The sequence below is a fragment of the Toxorhynchites rutilus genome, chromosome 1 (genome assembly GCF_029784135.1).
Source record: "Toxorhynchites rutilus septentrionalis strain SRP chromosome 1, ASM2978413v1, whole genome shotgun sequence".
NCBI lineage: Eukaryota > Metazoa > Arthropoda > Insecta > Diptera > Culicidae > Toxorhynchites > Toxorhynchites rutilus.
In genome coordinates, this window is record NC_073744.1 from 49,785,730 (window position 1) to 49,803,179 (window position 17,450).

The 17,450-nt window shown below is 38.2% G+C and overlaps 1 protein-coding gene and 1 non-coding gene across 2 annotated transcripts in view; both read right to left on the minus strand.

The window, feature by feature from the left end:
- The window catches only part of LOC129765123 (autophagy-related protein 16-1), a 266,024-nt gene extending 250,226 nt beyond the window's left edge, over positions 1–15,798 (minus strand). Inside the window, exons 1-3 of the mRNA XM_055765013.1 lie at positions 15,428–15,798; positions 10,048–10,800; positions 9,845–9,987 (exon numbers count right to left, since the gene is read on the minus strand). Of these exons, the coding sequence (XP_055620988.1) occupies positions 9,845–9,987; positions 10,048–10,800; positions 15,428–15,533 (1,002 nt within the window). The 5' untranslated portion in view covers positions 15,534–15,798. The remainder of the gene's footprint in view (positions 1–9,844; positions 9,988–10,047; positions 10,801–15,427) is intronic.
- Positions 9,719–9,792, minus strand: Trnar-ucg (transfer RNA arginine (anticodon UCG)). Its single transcript has one exon. It is a non-coding gene; the product is annotated as a tRNA-Arg (tRNA).
- Positions 15,799–17,450: the final 1,652 nt, after the last annotated feature.

Genomic DNA, 17,450 nt, shown 5'->3' on the forward strand with positions numbered 1-17,450 from the left:
TCAACTTCAAACAAATGATCTCTAAATCAACGATAGTCCTACGTCACCCTTGCGGTTATACCATAGATATAACCCACTTCCTGTTTTTTCGTTTTCCTAAAGGTTCTGAATCAGAAATTGAAGATGTGTGGTTACAGCATGAAGTATTATGTTTGACATCCTGTTTCTAACACGTGAGCGATAAAATGATAAATTTGATCAGACACAGTCAATTAGTGGGAGCCCAAACTTCAAATTGAAATATCTCAAAACAATGTAGTTTTTGTACAACTGAAGGCCCAATAAAATGAGCTTACATGGCAGCAGCAAGCAGTGTTTTTGGGGTTGACGGGCAGTGGCAACTATATTGCCACCATTTTTTCACATGTTTCAAAAGTTTATGTTCTCTGAAGTTTGAGTCGATTCCTTGCCTAGTTTCCATGGCCTTCTAAAGGATCAACCAACAGCAAAGTTTTTAAATTGTTAAGTATTTTATATGATTGAGGAAGATTGGCTATAGGGGCCTAGGCTTCACATCATTCTGAAAAGGGGGTCTTTTGCCCAAAATAGTTTGAGAGTCCCTGGCTTAGAACGAGCGAAGACAAAAGGGGCGCTAGAATTTGATGTGTGCGTGTATATAGAATGAGACGGTCATCACAGAAGTGAGAAGCGATGTTAAGTATCTGAATTATGCGCCGTGTTCTTTTTGCGCATACTTGTTTCTGAGTTCGCTGCATTTCGTACCAAGAGAGAAAACGTGTTTATTATGAACGCGCTGAAGAAAATTAAACTCGAAAATTTTGCCAAAAGATGATTTTTTGGCGCTCGGTCGTTTTTCCGTCTGGAAGTCGATTTATGACGAATCATGCAATTTCATGATTCATTCAATTTTGAGACATTTAGCATCAAAATAAAACTTTTAATATCCTAATTTCATGTACTCCTTTGGTTATTTTTCGGTTTAAAAAAAAAACTAAAAAATTAGAAGCTTCTATGAAATGCTTTCTAGATGCACGGTGTCCTTAGCAAAGTTAAGCTTAGGATTCCATCATGGGGAAACAATGTTTCAGCTCACAACATCACCGCTAAGGCGCGTAGTGGTAAGAAAAAAAAACTATGGATGGGTTATACCTATGAAATAACCGCAAAAGTTGACGTAGGACTGCCGTTGGCTTAGTAATCATTTGTGTTTTTTTTAATTATCAATAATCGCACCTCGAATGTTCCTCATTGGGTATGATATCGCTGCTGTTTCGCAGAGCTATCTTTTGTATGTATTGATTGAATTATTGATTAAACTAGTGAATGAATGCAACAATTCACGAATTCAATTGCAAACAAATCCCAATTCAGGTCAATTCATGCATTATGGTAGTGGTTATCGCAGCAAATAGTTATCAACATTTTGCCTAATCATCAAACGGTATGCGTAGAAGTAGTACCCGCTTTTGTAGACCGTGTTAGTATAACGAATTCCGCAGTGATAAAATATAGTACTGTCAAGATATGCAATGCCGATTTTCCCAACTTATTGGTTTTGGAATCTGTGTTAAGAAAACACATTCCGATTTGCAAAAATACAAGCGAATACAAAAGTACTCGCAGCTTGTATCTCATTCACAATGCCAATTTCCCACGCTCCATAGTTTTGAAATCCGTGCAGAAACATGGTTTTGAATTCTGTGTTAGGGAAACATTCCGATTTGCAAAAACGCAAACGAGTACAAAAATACTCGTTGATTGCATCCAATTTGCAATGCCAGTTTCCCCAGACTCCATGGTTTTGAAGACTTTGTTAGGGAAACGTTCCGATTTGCAAAAGCGCAAACGAGTACAAAAGTACCCGCTGATTGCATCTTATTTGCAATGCCAGTTTCCCCAGTCTTCATGGTTTTGAAGTCTGTGTTTGGGAAACATCTATCCATTCCAGCGATCGTACCTCTATCGTTACGCAATCATAACTGAGTGGATTTCCGAGCAACACTCGCTTTTATACCGATTGGTGTGTTTTCAATAGCCTGTTTTGAAAGCAATTTTAAGGCAATTGAAACAAGTTTTTGGATCAAAAAGTAACAAGCATAAAACGCGTAGACATTTTATCTTTCGAATGAAGTTTATATCATACCATTTCGTTCAGTTGTTTAGGAGTTGTTATCGCTTAAAATCTCGTTCTCCGGCGTAACGCTTTCGTTTTCGAAACTTTGAACCAGAGATCGAAATGCTCGCCGATTTGAGACGAAAAACATCTGTTTTCACCCACAGGGAAAAATAGCTGAGGAGGCGAGAGAATGTTATACGCTCACTTCGATTCTCGCGAGAAATTCAATGCGGATTTTTATTTTTCATCGAGTTACGATTGCCGAAAAATGGTTTCGTTTTCCGTGACTCCTTGATGCCGATAATGGTTTTTCACTTCTTCAGTACAGCATGAAAATATTCGGCAATATTGGGTGTCATCGTGAAGTGAACATGAGATGGATTAATATTTGAACAATTCAGACGCTGTCCAAATGCAGATCGTTTGGACGCTGTCCTAACGTTGGCAAAGTTAGCTATGATTTTTCGCTCCATATTTTCAGTACCAAATGAGAAACGAAAAAGCATTCTCGTTGAACTTCCGAGATAGAGATTTTCCACACCTCTTTCTCTCTGAAAAAGACTTTTCGGTGAGACAGAAGAGACGAAAATATCAACAATACACGGTTCATCGAAAACTAGATTGATTGACTGAATATTTATCGTGCATCCGAGCGAGGATTTCGATCTATGCTTTGAACTTACTCCCCAGTATAGAAATGAAAGACGTAGTCCTACGTCAAAACTCATAACGGAGAAAAATAAATAATTCATCAGGAAGGCTTTCCAGAATTATGTTGTCTTCAGCAAGGTTGATCCTATGATCCCTGGATATAAGGAAATGGCGATGGTTTAGTTCATAATATCACCGCTAGGGCGCACAATGGTTTGGAAAAATCGAAACGGAAAAAAACATAACTTCTCAGAAATGCTTTCTCGAGACATTGTATCTTATCCAAAGTTGATCCTATGATCCCTGATCATATCGGGATGACAATAGTTTATTTCACACTTTTACCGCTAGGGTGCATAGTGGTCAAAAGTTAATCAAATCGAGGTAACATTGATAATTCCTCAGGAATGCTTTTTTGAAACAAGGTGTATTCTTAAAATTTGGTCTTGTGGTCCCTGGCCAAAACGGGGTGACCAAAGTTTAGTTCATAATATCATCACTAGGGAGCACGGTGGTCAGAAAAAAAAATCAAAATGCAGAAACATATATAACTCCTCAGGAATGCTTTCTAGAAACATTGTATCTTCTACAAAGTTAACCCTATGATCCCTGCCCATAACGGATTAACAATAGCTTAGTTCAAAAAATCACCTTAAGAGGAGCGCTGATGTACATTTTCAGAAAACTTAAATAAATAGAAATTTGCACGGAATATTTTTTTTGTAAATAAACTAGCTAACCCGGCAAACTTTGTTCTGCCATATGAATTATTTCTAGTGAATATTTTAGTGCTTAAATAAAAAACTAGAAGTGGGTTATATCTGTGATATAACCGCAAGGTAGACGTAGGACTAACGCTGACTCTGTAATCATTTGTTTGAAATTGCATCTTAATCAATTCTCAATGATCGACGAATAATTTCTAAAGATTGCTGAATGTTTTCCTTGTTAGTGTGTGAGTGAATGAGTATGAGTATGAAATTGTTAATAACATGAAATTTAACTATCTCGAACTTGTTTGTGGTCCAGACAGGAACCGTTGGGTTTGAGTGGTTTTGCAAAAGCAACTGAAACTTCATCAGATACATAAGATTGTTCTCGTGAGAATAATACACGATATGGTTCATGAAAACTCCACGCGGAAGCAGAATAGAAATTGATGCTCTTGGATACGATTGCATCACGGGAACCGAATGCGCAAATCTTCCTTTACTGGAGCGCATTTGCAAGCGAGTAAAAGAAATCACAGCCTGCATTTATTCGCGATAACAGTTTCTCCAGGTGCCTTGATGTTGCGTCCGTGTTCGGGAACACATTCCGATCACCACAAAAGCAATCATCATCAATGAGCTAGATTGTTACGATTTGAATAGCCTGTTTTCAAAGCAATTTTTAAGCTATTGATACCATTTTTTCGACCAATAAGTGACAATCATATAACTCTTTGACATTTTATCATTCGAATGAAGTGATTTTTATACCACTCCCTTCAGCCGGTAAAGATATATTAGCGTTGAAAACGCCCCGGTACGGAAAAGAAAGACGTAGTCCTACGTCAAAACAACTAAGGTGTGTTTGAATGTTTCAACGATCTATTAAATTAATCAAATGTGATCGATAAAACAGAACGAATGAAACGAAAGTGTGTTTAATGTTTATACTACCGGAAATGACAGATGACAATGCATCCGATAAACAAATATGAAACGCTCGTGACTTATATTGTGTTCTAATAAAAAGAAAAAATATCGTTGCGGAGCAATTCAGAAATATCAGCGTAATCAAACATGTCGTATCTTCCCGAACCCGAGTATAACTACGGTCTATTCTTTTAACAAGATCAAACGAATATGTGGGGATGGATTCTATCACCTACAGAGGAATGGAGTAATATAGACGATGACCGCTGACAAAAAAAACTATTCATTTTATTAATTGAATGCATGTAAAAAATGTGAAGTGGCAAAAAATGTAAAAAAAATATATTACTCGATGTCATTTGGATACTTAGAAGACAAAATCTTGAAGACTACGGCTATTCCACTGTAAAATAGTGGTAGCTCCAACCTTTTTATTTAATTTGGACATCGAGAGAGACAATCATTGCAAGGAGGGGCCATGTTTGCATCAATTGTTGCAAATGTGTCTTTACTTTTGGATGCATTGCGGTGACAATGGTTCTGGTGGAGTCGGAAACATTGAAAAACGTGGAGATTTTATCCACAATGTCAGACTTTATAAACTTTATAAATTCCGATTGGGAAGTTACTGTTGACGGTAAAACAGTGACAGTTGGGATTTTTTTATGTCTCCTCAGGTGCTGGGTCGTTCGTAGGTGAACAATTCCCATGGAAAAGTCATCATTGAATTTAGGGAGTGGACAAATTTTCACGCCGGGGATTTACTTTGAAAATCAACGGTGTGCTCTCGTTAATTGAATCCGCGACAATTTCGTCTACTGGCAGCGAAGCGAAGACTTTGTTTATTGGTAATATTGTTGTTGTTGAGTCAGTGGAGAAGTGCCCTTCTGAATATCCGCGAAAGTGCGTTTCGAGAATTCCTTCCAAGAGCGCTACTCAGAGCGCTACTAGTCGCATTACAGAATTCACCCGTATGTTGATCTCCGGAAGTGGCACAGTGCTCCTTATTGGCGCAAAAAGCTGCCCTGTGCCCAACTGACTTGCATTTTCGACAAGTAATGGATTTTGGCTCGAAGAGTCGCACCGGTAGCCTCAATTTGTCCACCATAACATAGTTAGGAAGGGCGGCACCAGCAAAAGTGACTCAAAACGAGTCGGACGGCGCAAAATTCGATTTTTCCCCTTCATGGTGGGAAACTTTCCCAAGTTTGCGACAGTCCAAGATCTTAACCTCCGAAGTTTCTACGTTATGGGAAGACACGTATGCGCGATATTCTAAAGTAAACCGCTTGTCAACAAAAGTATCGTTAGCTTGCTTCCAATCAACCACGACAACATTATGTATTATGAGTCTTTGTACAGGGCTGTCTCCAAGAGAAAACCATTTTGCTTATTTTCTCATAAAATATGATGAACAGAAGAAAACAAAACTAAATACAATCACAGTAGAATAGCATATATTTTAAAAACCATAAAAAAGTGTCATAAAAAACAGGAAGTGGGTTATATCTATGGTATAACCGCAAGGGTGACGTAGGACTATCGTTGATTTAGAGATCATTTGTTTGAAGTTGAATCTGAATTCATTCTGAATGAATGAATATTTGGGGGACTTCGAAAACGAGAGCGTTACGTTGGAGGCACAAGGTTTTATGCATCCAATATTGGATACGGAAATATCCTACTGATGGGGAAGAATAATCTTCAGAAGCTATCCTGATAATTGCGATTGACTGAAAAATCACAAAACCAAATGTATTTGGTCACAGTGTTACATGGATAGAAAACATTCAAATAAACTCTTTCACATGAATGTATTTTTAAATTCCCAGAGGAACTGGCAGATTATTTTTAGTAACGATTAGATATTTCCACATTTTCCTCGATACTGAAAGCCCACCAGTGGTTAATGCTAACTCGATAACCATCTGTTAATAGCACTTGATTGAAACATATTTGGTCACAGTGTTACATGGATAGAAAACATTCAAATAAACTCTTTCACATGAATGTATTTTTAAATTCCTAGAGGAACTGGCAGATTATTTTCCGGATCTTTCTCGATCCAAACGGAAAGAATTCCGTGCGTGTATGTGTGTGTGTGTAGCGGCTGCTTCGAGATCTTCCCGGGGAACCGTTTGTGGCATCACTCTCCTCCTGATGGATTCCCTTCTGGCCTAAGGTGCACAAACAGGCTCTTGGTGACACCGTTCATCCGCGCTTTCATGATAAATGAAGAGCTTCACCACAACAGCGACAACATGCTCCAATCGCTGTTCAATTAGAACTAAGTGGATTTCCGAGCGGCGCTCGCTTATATACCGATTGGTGATTTCAATAGCCTATTTTGAAAGCAAATTTAAGACTATTGAAACAAGTTTTTGGATCAGAAAGTAACAAGTATAGAACGCGTAGACATTTTATCTTTCGAATGAAGTGTTTATCATACCATTTCGTTCAGTTGTTTAGAAGCTATTAACACTCAAAATCTCGGTCTTCGGCGTAACGCTTTCGTTTTCGAAACTTTGATTTTACACCCCGGTATAGAAATGAAAGACGTAGTCCTACGTCAAAAGTTTAACAACTTAGATCTAGCTTTACTATGCATAAAAGTAACATTATCTTCAATGTATTTGCACTGATGTATTTTCACCTCTAGGCAACATTTAAGCTAGATAATCAATGAAAATTAAGGTGGTTGAGGGCATGGTATCTGAATGAATAAATACAGCCATTTCATGCCAAACCGATATAGTGATTCTGAGATTTTCTTTAAAATTTGTGACTTTGTTCCATATCGCAGAATATTAGAGCCGTATTTTTTTTATTTTTTTCATTAGGATGCCCACTTCAATTTTGGGGTGATGTCCACCTCAAAACTTTAATTTTTTCTTTAAAAAAAATTTATACATAGAAAAATGGTGTTTCTTCCCGTACTTATAGATTGTAATTGTTTTTTATAGTTCACATGGTTTTCGAGACCAAGGGCGCTGAATTTTTTTATACTATTTCTTGAAAACTGATTATGTAAACTTTGTTTACATAATATATCCAAAAAAAATCAAAGATTTGATTTTCATCGTTTTTGAGTTATGATTTTTCAAAGATTTTTAAATACATTGCAATTTCAAATTTTGTTTTAATACGGAAATCTAATTTTCCTTTTTTTCCCAAAAATTACATTTTCTTAAAAAATCATAACTTTTGAGCTATTGAACCGATTCCGATGATCGACATGTCGAATCAAAGCCAATTAGCTAGTCCTCTCTGAAAAAAATATTGGTCCGATGGTCCGAAATCTAATTTTAATTTTTTTTTTCCTAAAAATGACCTTTTTCAGAAATTTAAAACTTTTGAACTATTGGACCGCAGAACAAAGTGCCTTCCTTGAAAAGATATTACACTTGCAAACAATGGATTTCCCATATTCCTATTTGCTGTCCATTAACAGTTTTTTGTCTTCTCTCAGCCACCACAGCAAGAAATCATACTAAGTACTTTATTCAACGATGTAATTTTTATACTTTATCTAAACGAATTTCACTGTCTAGTGAACTTTTTCACGAATGTTTACAGAGTTTCTATGAACAATAAGTAACGGTACTCGGTCCGACCGCAAAGGGTTAAGCCACCGTAAACAAACCATATTCATTTTAAAAAATCGTCACTCAAAACCGATATGAATCACATCTCTGATTTTCAGATGTGTTATGTGAAACAAAACCTCAGCTTTCAAGAAAAAATATAAAGGAGCATAGCGCCTTTGCTCCCGAAACCATGAAACTATAAAAAACAAACACAATCAATAATTACGAGAACAAAATCCAAATAGAAGCTAGCTAATTGGCTTTAATTTTATATGTAGATCATTTGATTTGAACCAGGAGTTCAAAAGTTATGATTTTTTTTTTTTGCAAAAAGGGGAAAAATTATTTTTTGTGCTACCCTAAAATAGAAATGGGCACTCTTGTGAAAAAAAAAAAAATAAACAAGCGAGTCTAATATTTTGCGATAAGGAACAAAACTACCGATTTTAACAAAAATTTGACAACTCGGTTTGACATGAAATTGCTTAATATGAATATCTGAATGAATAACGCTTACTAGAAAAAATGTCATTAAAACTAGAAATATATATTTTTTTATTTTGTGAAATGAATCATTTGTTTACAAATTTTTATTTCATCTATACCTATATTCCAGGACGATTGTTACTTATAAGTTTCACGCGCACTAATTCAACTTTATTCGGCTAATACTAAATATCTAAATCCATCAAAATTTCTGAGCCATTTTGTTAGTTAAGTTATAAATTGTGATTTTCCGAAGAAAAACCTTTTTGTTAGGAACAATAAGAATGAAACAAAATAAACATTGCAATGTTTAACTCCATCACATTGCATTGCTTATGTTTAGAAAATTTCCATCTTCTTAACTGTTCCCTCAACCCTGCTCTCCCGATCATTTGAAATAAAAAAAAATCGTTCGTTTTTTACGACTAATACGTTTGTATGCTCATGACAATCAAATAACTGAATTGTAATGTACACAATTGTACAAAGTTTGCTAAAGAAAATCTGACAAAATTATATGAGTTTGTTGATTATTAAAATGTAGACTGAGTCACTTAAAACTAAGTTAATATACTATATGGGCGCGAAATATACAACCAATGAGATGCTGTTAAGAATGTGGTTACAACATTTGCTCAGTTGGTCTACGCGCCAAGACGGGGATAGACACATTCTTCAACGGTGGTACATTTCTCTCGACGAAGGATCCTCACAAATTGGCCACCGGTTATCGTGACAACAATCGCTATTTTATGTTTGTTTCTGTAAAAATGTAAATGGATATGTATTGTCGCGACTATGATCCACGCAACAGCTCAAGTTATTGTTGAGATGGTCTGTTTTTTAACCAAAATTCTGTAGGTATTATAGTTTTTGAGTTATAATTTTTAGTAAAACAAAAACATTGGCCCTTCTCAAAAAGTAGTTTAATTCTTTTTTGAGTATTTCAATTAAGCAATGTTGCTAAAATGACCAATGTCTTCTCACCCACAACGTAGCACTGCTATCTGAGATGGTGCTGCCAACTCCTAAAACGAGTGGGCATAAAATTCGCCAACTGCTTTATCAACGGTTCCCCTTATCGAAGCAATATTTGTTTGCAACCCCTTATTCAGGGGTGAGATGCGCAATTGATCATAGCGCAGCATCCTTCTAAAAGCTTCCGTCATCAGCTGTATCTCGAATCTCTTTTATCATCATCACATCATCCTCCCCTGATTTCTAAATCCAGCGCATGCCTATATACAGGCGTACCCACCAAAAAAATACTTTCTGCCCGACCGTGACAGGACTCGAACCTGCAATCTTCGGATTCGAAGTCCGACGCCTTCATCCATTAGGCCACACGGTCTGCCCCGTCAGCTGATTCCAGAAACGGCCTCAAATATGGTATTACTACTCACCCTTAACCGTTGATCGCACACAGTCCACACGCGACTAGCAAAGTCATTCGACGCAGCCAATAGGAAAGAACCGGTAGTATCAAACTCCACCGAATTTATCCCCTGGTTACTGCCTACCAACGAACCGCGCGGTTCACAGACTCCTAAAACGAAAAAGAATACACGTTATCTCGGGCCAAGCAACATACAATCATTATGCTAACCTTTGCTAACATCCCACATCTTTACCTTCCTGTCAGCACCACCCGTAGCCACAACTCTTTCGATCGGACTCCAGCGAACCGCATTCACCTCACCGTCATGGGCGTCAAACTTAAACTCTATACCCTCGGGTGGTCCGTCGGAGCCGAAATCGAACCGATCCATGTCACCCATTCCACACAGCGACGATGGTCCGGGAATATCTCTAATTGCTCGCTCCAACTCACTTTCGATCCGAGCTTTCTTCTCCTTAATAAATCTATCGTTCTCCTTGTTCATGATATCGGCATCCCGGCACTTGTACTCCATCAGCAGATTCAACAGTTTGTTGTTCTCATCTTGTATCGTGCGGAGCTTCTCTTCCGCCGTGTTCGCCCGCAGCTGCAAGGCCAGCGATTCATCCTTGACCGTGATGTGATTGACTTTGAGCTCGTCCAGCTCTTCCCGGAGCGCCACATTCATGGCACCTTGTTCCGCGAGGGCCTGCACCTTCTCGGCAAGGGTTCGTTGCAGTTCCGTGAGTTTCTGGTTGAGATTGATGATCAGTTGCGAGTGTTCGCCTTTGCGTTTGTGCAGATCGGTCAGCTCTTCCTGCTGGGCGAGAATTTTCTTCTCCAGTGACTGAATTTGGGCGTTGGTGATGGCGGCCAGATCCGAGCCCGCGGTGCTTCCGGTGCTGTCGCGAATCTTTTTGTCGATTTTAAGCTCTAGATTCTCTTGCCGCAGCTTTGCGGCCGTATCGAACAGGCGGTTGTCTGGAAGGAAATGAATTTTGAAATTTTACTCAAATTTTCAACCTATAGGTTTACACTCGGTTTCATCAGGACAGTTTGCATCAACTTTCTACGATTCGGATATCGACGACAATGCTCGCCCTGAAGCCCGTTCGCATCAAAGACTGAACAAAACATCAACGGAATTCGAAAATGGTTTTTTTTTATTTTTTTATTAATCCGTTTATTTTTACAGGCTCAGTTACCTAAGTTTAAAGGAGCCAAACTCTTAACTATATTTCACCTAGCATACATTAACATGTTGTTTCCTTAATTCTATGGTTAATGAAACAGGAAACCGATTACTCGCGGTCAACTCGAGTTTAGAAGGACGACACCTTTCTATTAGGAAAAGGATGGGATGTAAGGAGATGTGTGTTCACACTCACACTCACATTCACATTCACATTCTCATTCACACTGACACTTCACACTCAATTCTTAAAACTATCCTTACATCTAATATGTATTTACAATTTAACTTATTCTAATGTTAGTACGAAGGGAACCGATAGCTCGCGAAGGACGAAAAGGACGGGAGAAGGATGTATGAACAATCACACTCGAAGATCGATAGCTTTAAGGAAAACATATATTTGGGACATGTAATCAAGGTCTAACCGAGCCAACACATCTCTCACCGGCACATTGAGCTGCTTTCCTCCAGCCCGAAGGGAGTTTTCTAAATCCGATCTGGCGACAAGATACAACTCGCACGACCAAACAACGTGTTCGATGTCGTGGTACCCATGGCCACAAACGCAGAGATTGCTGTCGGCAAGATTGAAACGAAAAAGTAGCGCGTCTAATGAACAGTGATTGGACATGAGTCGGGAGAAGGTGCGAATAAAGTCCCAACGGATTGAGGCTAACCTTAGGGATAATCGAGTGGAGCCGCAGGCCCAATTCATCTTCGTTCCATTTGCGATGCCAGTTAGCGGTGGTATTTCTACGGACTAAACGGACTTCGACAAAGCTAAGACTATCCGTTACAATGTAATAGTGTTCAACCGGTCGTGAGGCGACGCTGTCCAGCGCCCAGTGTATTGCTGCCAATTCAGCAATACGCACTGAGCAAGGATACTGAAGACTGGGTGAGGTGCTCAAAAAATTGTTGAACACTCCAAATCCTGTGGATTTATTCATAGAGGACCCATCAGTAAAGTACATATTATCACAATTGACACGCCCATACTTTGCTTCGAAGATCGTAGGAATGATCGCCGATCGATGATAATCTGGAATTCCATAAATATCCTGCTTCATGGACAGATAAAAAAAATTGAAAATTGTTGATCGAAAAAAAAAGTCACAGGAGGATTGTGTCTGAGACACGACGCATAGTTGACGTAGGATTCCGTTAGGCTATCTGTTGATTTTGATTATGTTAGAAGAATTCCATCGCTAAACCCTTGATAATGATTTAGTGACCCTGAAAAGGGCGATTTTGTTTGGTTGTTGAGTATTGTTTGATCACTCTACCAGTGTTTAGCAAGTGATGATGACAGAAGTATGGAAAACAGTCGTTTGGTGGTGGGTATCAGAAAGGAGATGCCAAAGTGGAATGAGATATGATGAAAACCGCCCTCTGTGACCCTAGACGAGATGCCTCCTGTGTTATGTATGGATGAAATAAAGAAAAAATTATAGGAGGTTGTGTCCAAGTTACGACCGCATTGTTGACGTAGAACTACGCTGTTATTTTATATAAGTCGCTTGTTTATATCTTCGGATATTATTCTATAACGCTTTGGCGCACAATCTTAACGTCTGCTTCGCCATAACGTCAGTTTAATGCATTGATGCATCCTCAAAGGCACCAACGAAGCCCTTATGATGACGGAAAACAAACAATGTTAACTGCTTGGAAAAAGACTGAATTATGCTACACAGCTTGTACCCTGCTGTAACACCCATCGATGTGAATTCGCTGATGAGTTTGTCAAGAGCGACCGCCTTCACGACCAGCGGGGGGAGCTTGATTTGGTTGCTGCCTGGGTAACGGCGTTTACATTTTCGACCGACGCGCCGAAATCGCCTACTTCGCTGTTGTTCGATGCGGTGTCACATTCGCGAAGGCTCGGTTCAGTGCGAGCGCTTTTCACTGCACCAACATCGCGTGCATCATTAGATGACGCTTGCCTCGAAATTTTATTGCCCCTGGCAATGCGTTCGTTTTTTGCACGGCTCGAGCCTGCCTTCCTCTTCTTCTTGCTCATCACACACTACGCGAAACGTATAATTTATGACGCGGGAAGAAAAACACACGATACGAATAACGAACAGAAAAAGCAAACGACGATATCCAAGATGGATTACCACTGGTGGGGTCCAATCTTAGATCGAAGCGCAGCGAAAGCAAAGTGAACTGGATTGCTCAACAGTCCGATGCCGGATAAAAGTTTGCCTTAGCGAGATCCACTGTTTATACTCAAGGCAAATATTCCCCTTCATTCTTCTACTTTTCCTTTGTTCACGGCGACTCCAAATCCTACGATTTCCCCTTCGTTGGTCGTCGATAAGTTCCTCGTTATAGACAGCTCTGTTCGGGAAAGTACACAAATGGACAGAACAAATGTATGGAAAAATGGAAACGCCTAAAGTTTTCATGAATTGTATGTATAGCATATTTTACGAAATTGATTTTCGTTCGAAAGTGGAAAAGGATTTTCAGAAGGAATAACGAATCCCTATATCTTCTATCTATATAAACAAAAATAGAAGGCCAAATGTGTTGGGGTCAAGCCCCGGGCAAGGGGATATGATCCGCGAGTCAAGATGTGCTACAAATTTAGCTGTCATTGCCAAACCTATCAAATTACTCGGCGAACTCAAGGCAAATCTATGGAACAAGGTGCGCCCATTCGCTAACTAAAAAAAGAATTGTTTTTTGAAAAAACAATTTATGTGAAATGTAATGATCATGATGATCACAAGGGTCTGAATGATAATATAAAACGTAGCCATTTGGTTGTATATTTTCAAATATTTTACAACACAATAATCACAAAAACTCACCATTATAATATAAAATCAGCATCAAACACAATTTCAGTTTCATATTATTTCACAATTTTCGAGGAAACGTATTACTCTATTACATAGAATACATATTGAATACAGAAAAGTAAATTTTCATTCATTATTTTTTGTTCTAGAAGTGTGTTAATTTCGTCCTTAATTTCGTTTTCCAAATGGCGCAAATCATTATGGTGCCTTCAACGCAAAGACAATAAATGAAACGCTTGCAGCGTAAAACGTAATGAATATAATGAATATAGCAATGAGTATTTCATAAAGTATCAGTATATTCCACAAATTGTGCTCAATCGTCTTAATTTACTTTTGTGTATTTTTTAAATGGCTGCAGAAAACCACTTCACGTTTTGACCCACCTGGTAGTATGTTAAGTGCCTTGTTTTACACCAGCTTGAGAGTTTGGCAGTTCTCGCGAGTGACAGTGGTCGCAAATTGCATTTGCGACCCGGACATGTTTGACGCTGTCAAATCCTATGTGCTAGTATACGGATGCCCTCAGGCTGGTTGGGGTGCCCTAAACCCGAGGAAGGAATGGTCTGATTTGAGCTGTCTTTATTTTGTAATATTCTCTGTATCAAACATGCATTCCATGCAACGGAGAAACATGTTATTTCCAAATGCTTGAAGAATCATGAACGAGAATTGTCTGAAAATAATTTTATATTATAAGGACGATTTTTTGTAGAAATACTAGACAATTTATAGTAAAAAGAAATTGTAAAGGGTCAAAGGGTAATCAATCAATGAAGAGTTCAGTGATTGGACTCACTAACGTTCACTTAGTAAGAAAACGTGGATGTTTAAAAGTATTCAAATCAAAAAATCTATTTCGGGCGGGAGGAAGTTCGTCGGGTCAGCTAGTGTATATTTAAAAAAAAATCACGTGTTTCTCTCATTAAATATGTGTTACATTCTCGTATTCTGACAAGAACAGGATCCTCAGCAAAGAAACGTAATTTTTGCATCATCATGAATATTGATAATCCTGTTCAATGCTTCTCAATACCTGTACCAACAGTGTTTCCTAATAGAGCACATTAAATTAATGCGTATTCACCTAGAAAAAAATCATTACATCTTCTGAGTGATACGGCAGAGTGGCGCCAAGAGTGGAAAAAGAGGACTGCGTGCGTCAATGCGAAAATGCAAAATCGACACAAACACATGCAATAGTCGAAGGCTTATCCCACAGATTAAGGATTCGATAAATAAATAATTGATAGAAGTTCCTCATATGCTTGTCTGGACCTTTAATTTATTTTTAAAGAAAATTTTAAAAAACAGTTTTGCAGAAAAACAGACCCATATGGAACTGCACGCCCCAAAGGCATGAAGAAAGCAGATAAACCACTTTCACTCCTCGAATGCATAATTGTATATAAACAAGTAATACGATGTGTGTATGATGCAATTCCACCTAGCACCAAGCGATTACGAATCATAACAATCACTTCCACTTGCGCTTTCGTGTTTCTTAATTCAATCAACCCACGGCCAATGATCTCATACGAAACCTGAAAAGAGCATGTTTCCAAAGACAACAAAAGACATCTTCAATCACTGCACTTACTGTATAGTATGATATCGGCATAACGCGAGGTCTCATTCCTATTGCGTTCCCGCAGACGGGCCGCGATAACGTCTCGCCAATTGTCCGGCCTTACACTGTTGGCCATCTCCTCCGCTTGCTGGATCAACAAAAACTCGCCGGAAGAACTATGGGAATCTTAACAATTACGCACCCCTCGAACTCGCGACGATTTCGATTCCGCCGGGCCGAGTAAATAATGAAAGCCGTGGAGGAAAATTTCGAATGCGCGACCGTATCTTCCAAACAGATAAATCAAGAAAGGGTAAAATCCCGTGCGTCCGATATTTGTGTTTTGATTAGCACTTCTTTGCACAATATGCACACGCCACACTACACACATTTGCTTTGAAATGTTTTGAACTGGGCTTGACAGCATGTAAACACTGACAGCACTTGTCGGCAATATTCAGCACCGTCCACATTAGCGTAAGGCTGATGTCACATTAGGTGGATTCTTCGCCGCGGATATCGCGAAGGTTTTTTTCTCGATATAAATTCGCAAGTTTCCATAAGAAATGCATGGTAGAATAACCGACGTAACGTGACGTGGATGTTGTATGTGAATCGCACTTTATACCGCCTTTTCCTCAATGGCTTCAATACTTCAATTGACGAATTTACGTTAGAATTGCAACCAGATGGCGTAACGAATAAAATGATGATGTTTTGTTTTTTTTGGTATGGAATTGGTTTGATTTATTTTGAAAAATCAAAAATTTTCTGCAAATTTCCCGGATTCAAGTATTCTTTCTACGCTGAAAAGGTTAGAAAATCATAATTTTACATTGTTTCTTTCATAACATATGACGAATGATACGGTAAAAATTATTATAATTTACATTTTTCACTAGGTAAATGATAGGTGGCATTTGTTACGCTTCAAATATTGCACATCCTTCTCGTATCGGTCGAAAGAAAGCCCCTCCCAGCAAACATTAAATCGTATAACTTTGCACATGATAAGTCACATATAATTTCGTATCAAATCACAATCGCATAAAATATCAATCAAAATATCGATCATATATATCTAAAATCGCATAAAATGCAAAAACACGATTTTCCATGTCATCGATGGATTGAGTGGTAACGTTGTCGTATAAAATCGCATATCAGTCCAAAAAGCATCGCATATCGTTATATACGGCTTTATATGCGTACAAAATATGGCATATACGTATATCGCCTCCACTTTTGTGTGTATATGCTAGTTATCTGCATCATATATCATACAAATGTGTCTTGGTTGTATGTATATCGCCTCCAATTATAGCTATTCATACGACTTAATGTTTGCTGGGCTGTATAATCAATGGTATCAACCAACTTGATATGATATCGATTGCATCGTCATTATTCACAGTTTGAGCTTCTGAAAAATGTCCGGAAGTTACCCAGCAAACATTAAATCGTATAATTTTGCACGTGCCAAGTCTTACAAGAAACCCGAATAAATCATAATCGCATATAATATCAATCAAAGTATGTATCGTGTATATTTGAAATCGCATAAAATGTAAAAACTCGATTTTATATACCATTATCAAATTAAGTCGCAATTCGGTATAATAAACATCAATTTTATGATGTACATTGTCGTAAAATATATTTAATCCGCATCATATGCGTATATTACGCTGATGCTGTTTGTGTGTCATATAAGCGTATAATTTAAATCGATTCAGTACTGTAGTAAATCGTGCTGCATGAAACAGTAAATCATATTAGATCCTAATAAAGAACATATTACATCATATTGAAATGTCAATGAAATGCTGATGCACTCGAAAGTTTTAACCGTTGTTGAATTAAATTTCAGATAGCCGCGCGAGAGGTGATAATCCAGACGACCGAAGTTCGAACCCACATCGGAGCAGTTTTCACCAAACATCAATCTGTGCCATTTTAAACATTCATATTCCACTCCCAACACAAGTCAATCAAACAATTATTATTTCTACAAACATAAATGCTCATATATAAAAATGGCGATTCGAGAGGC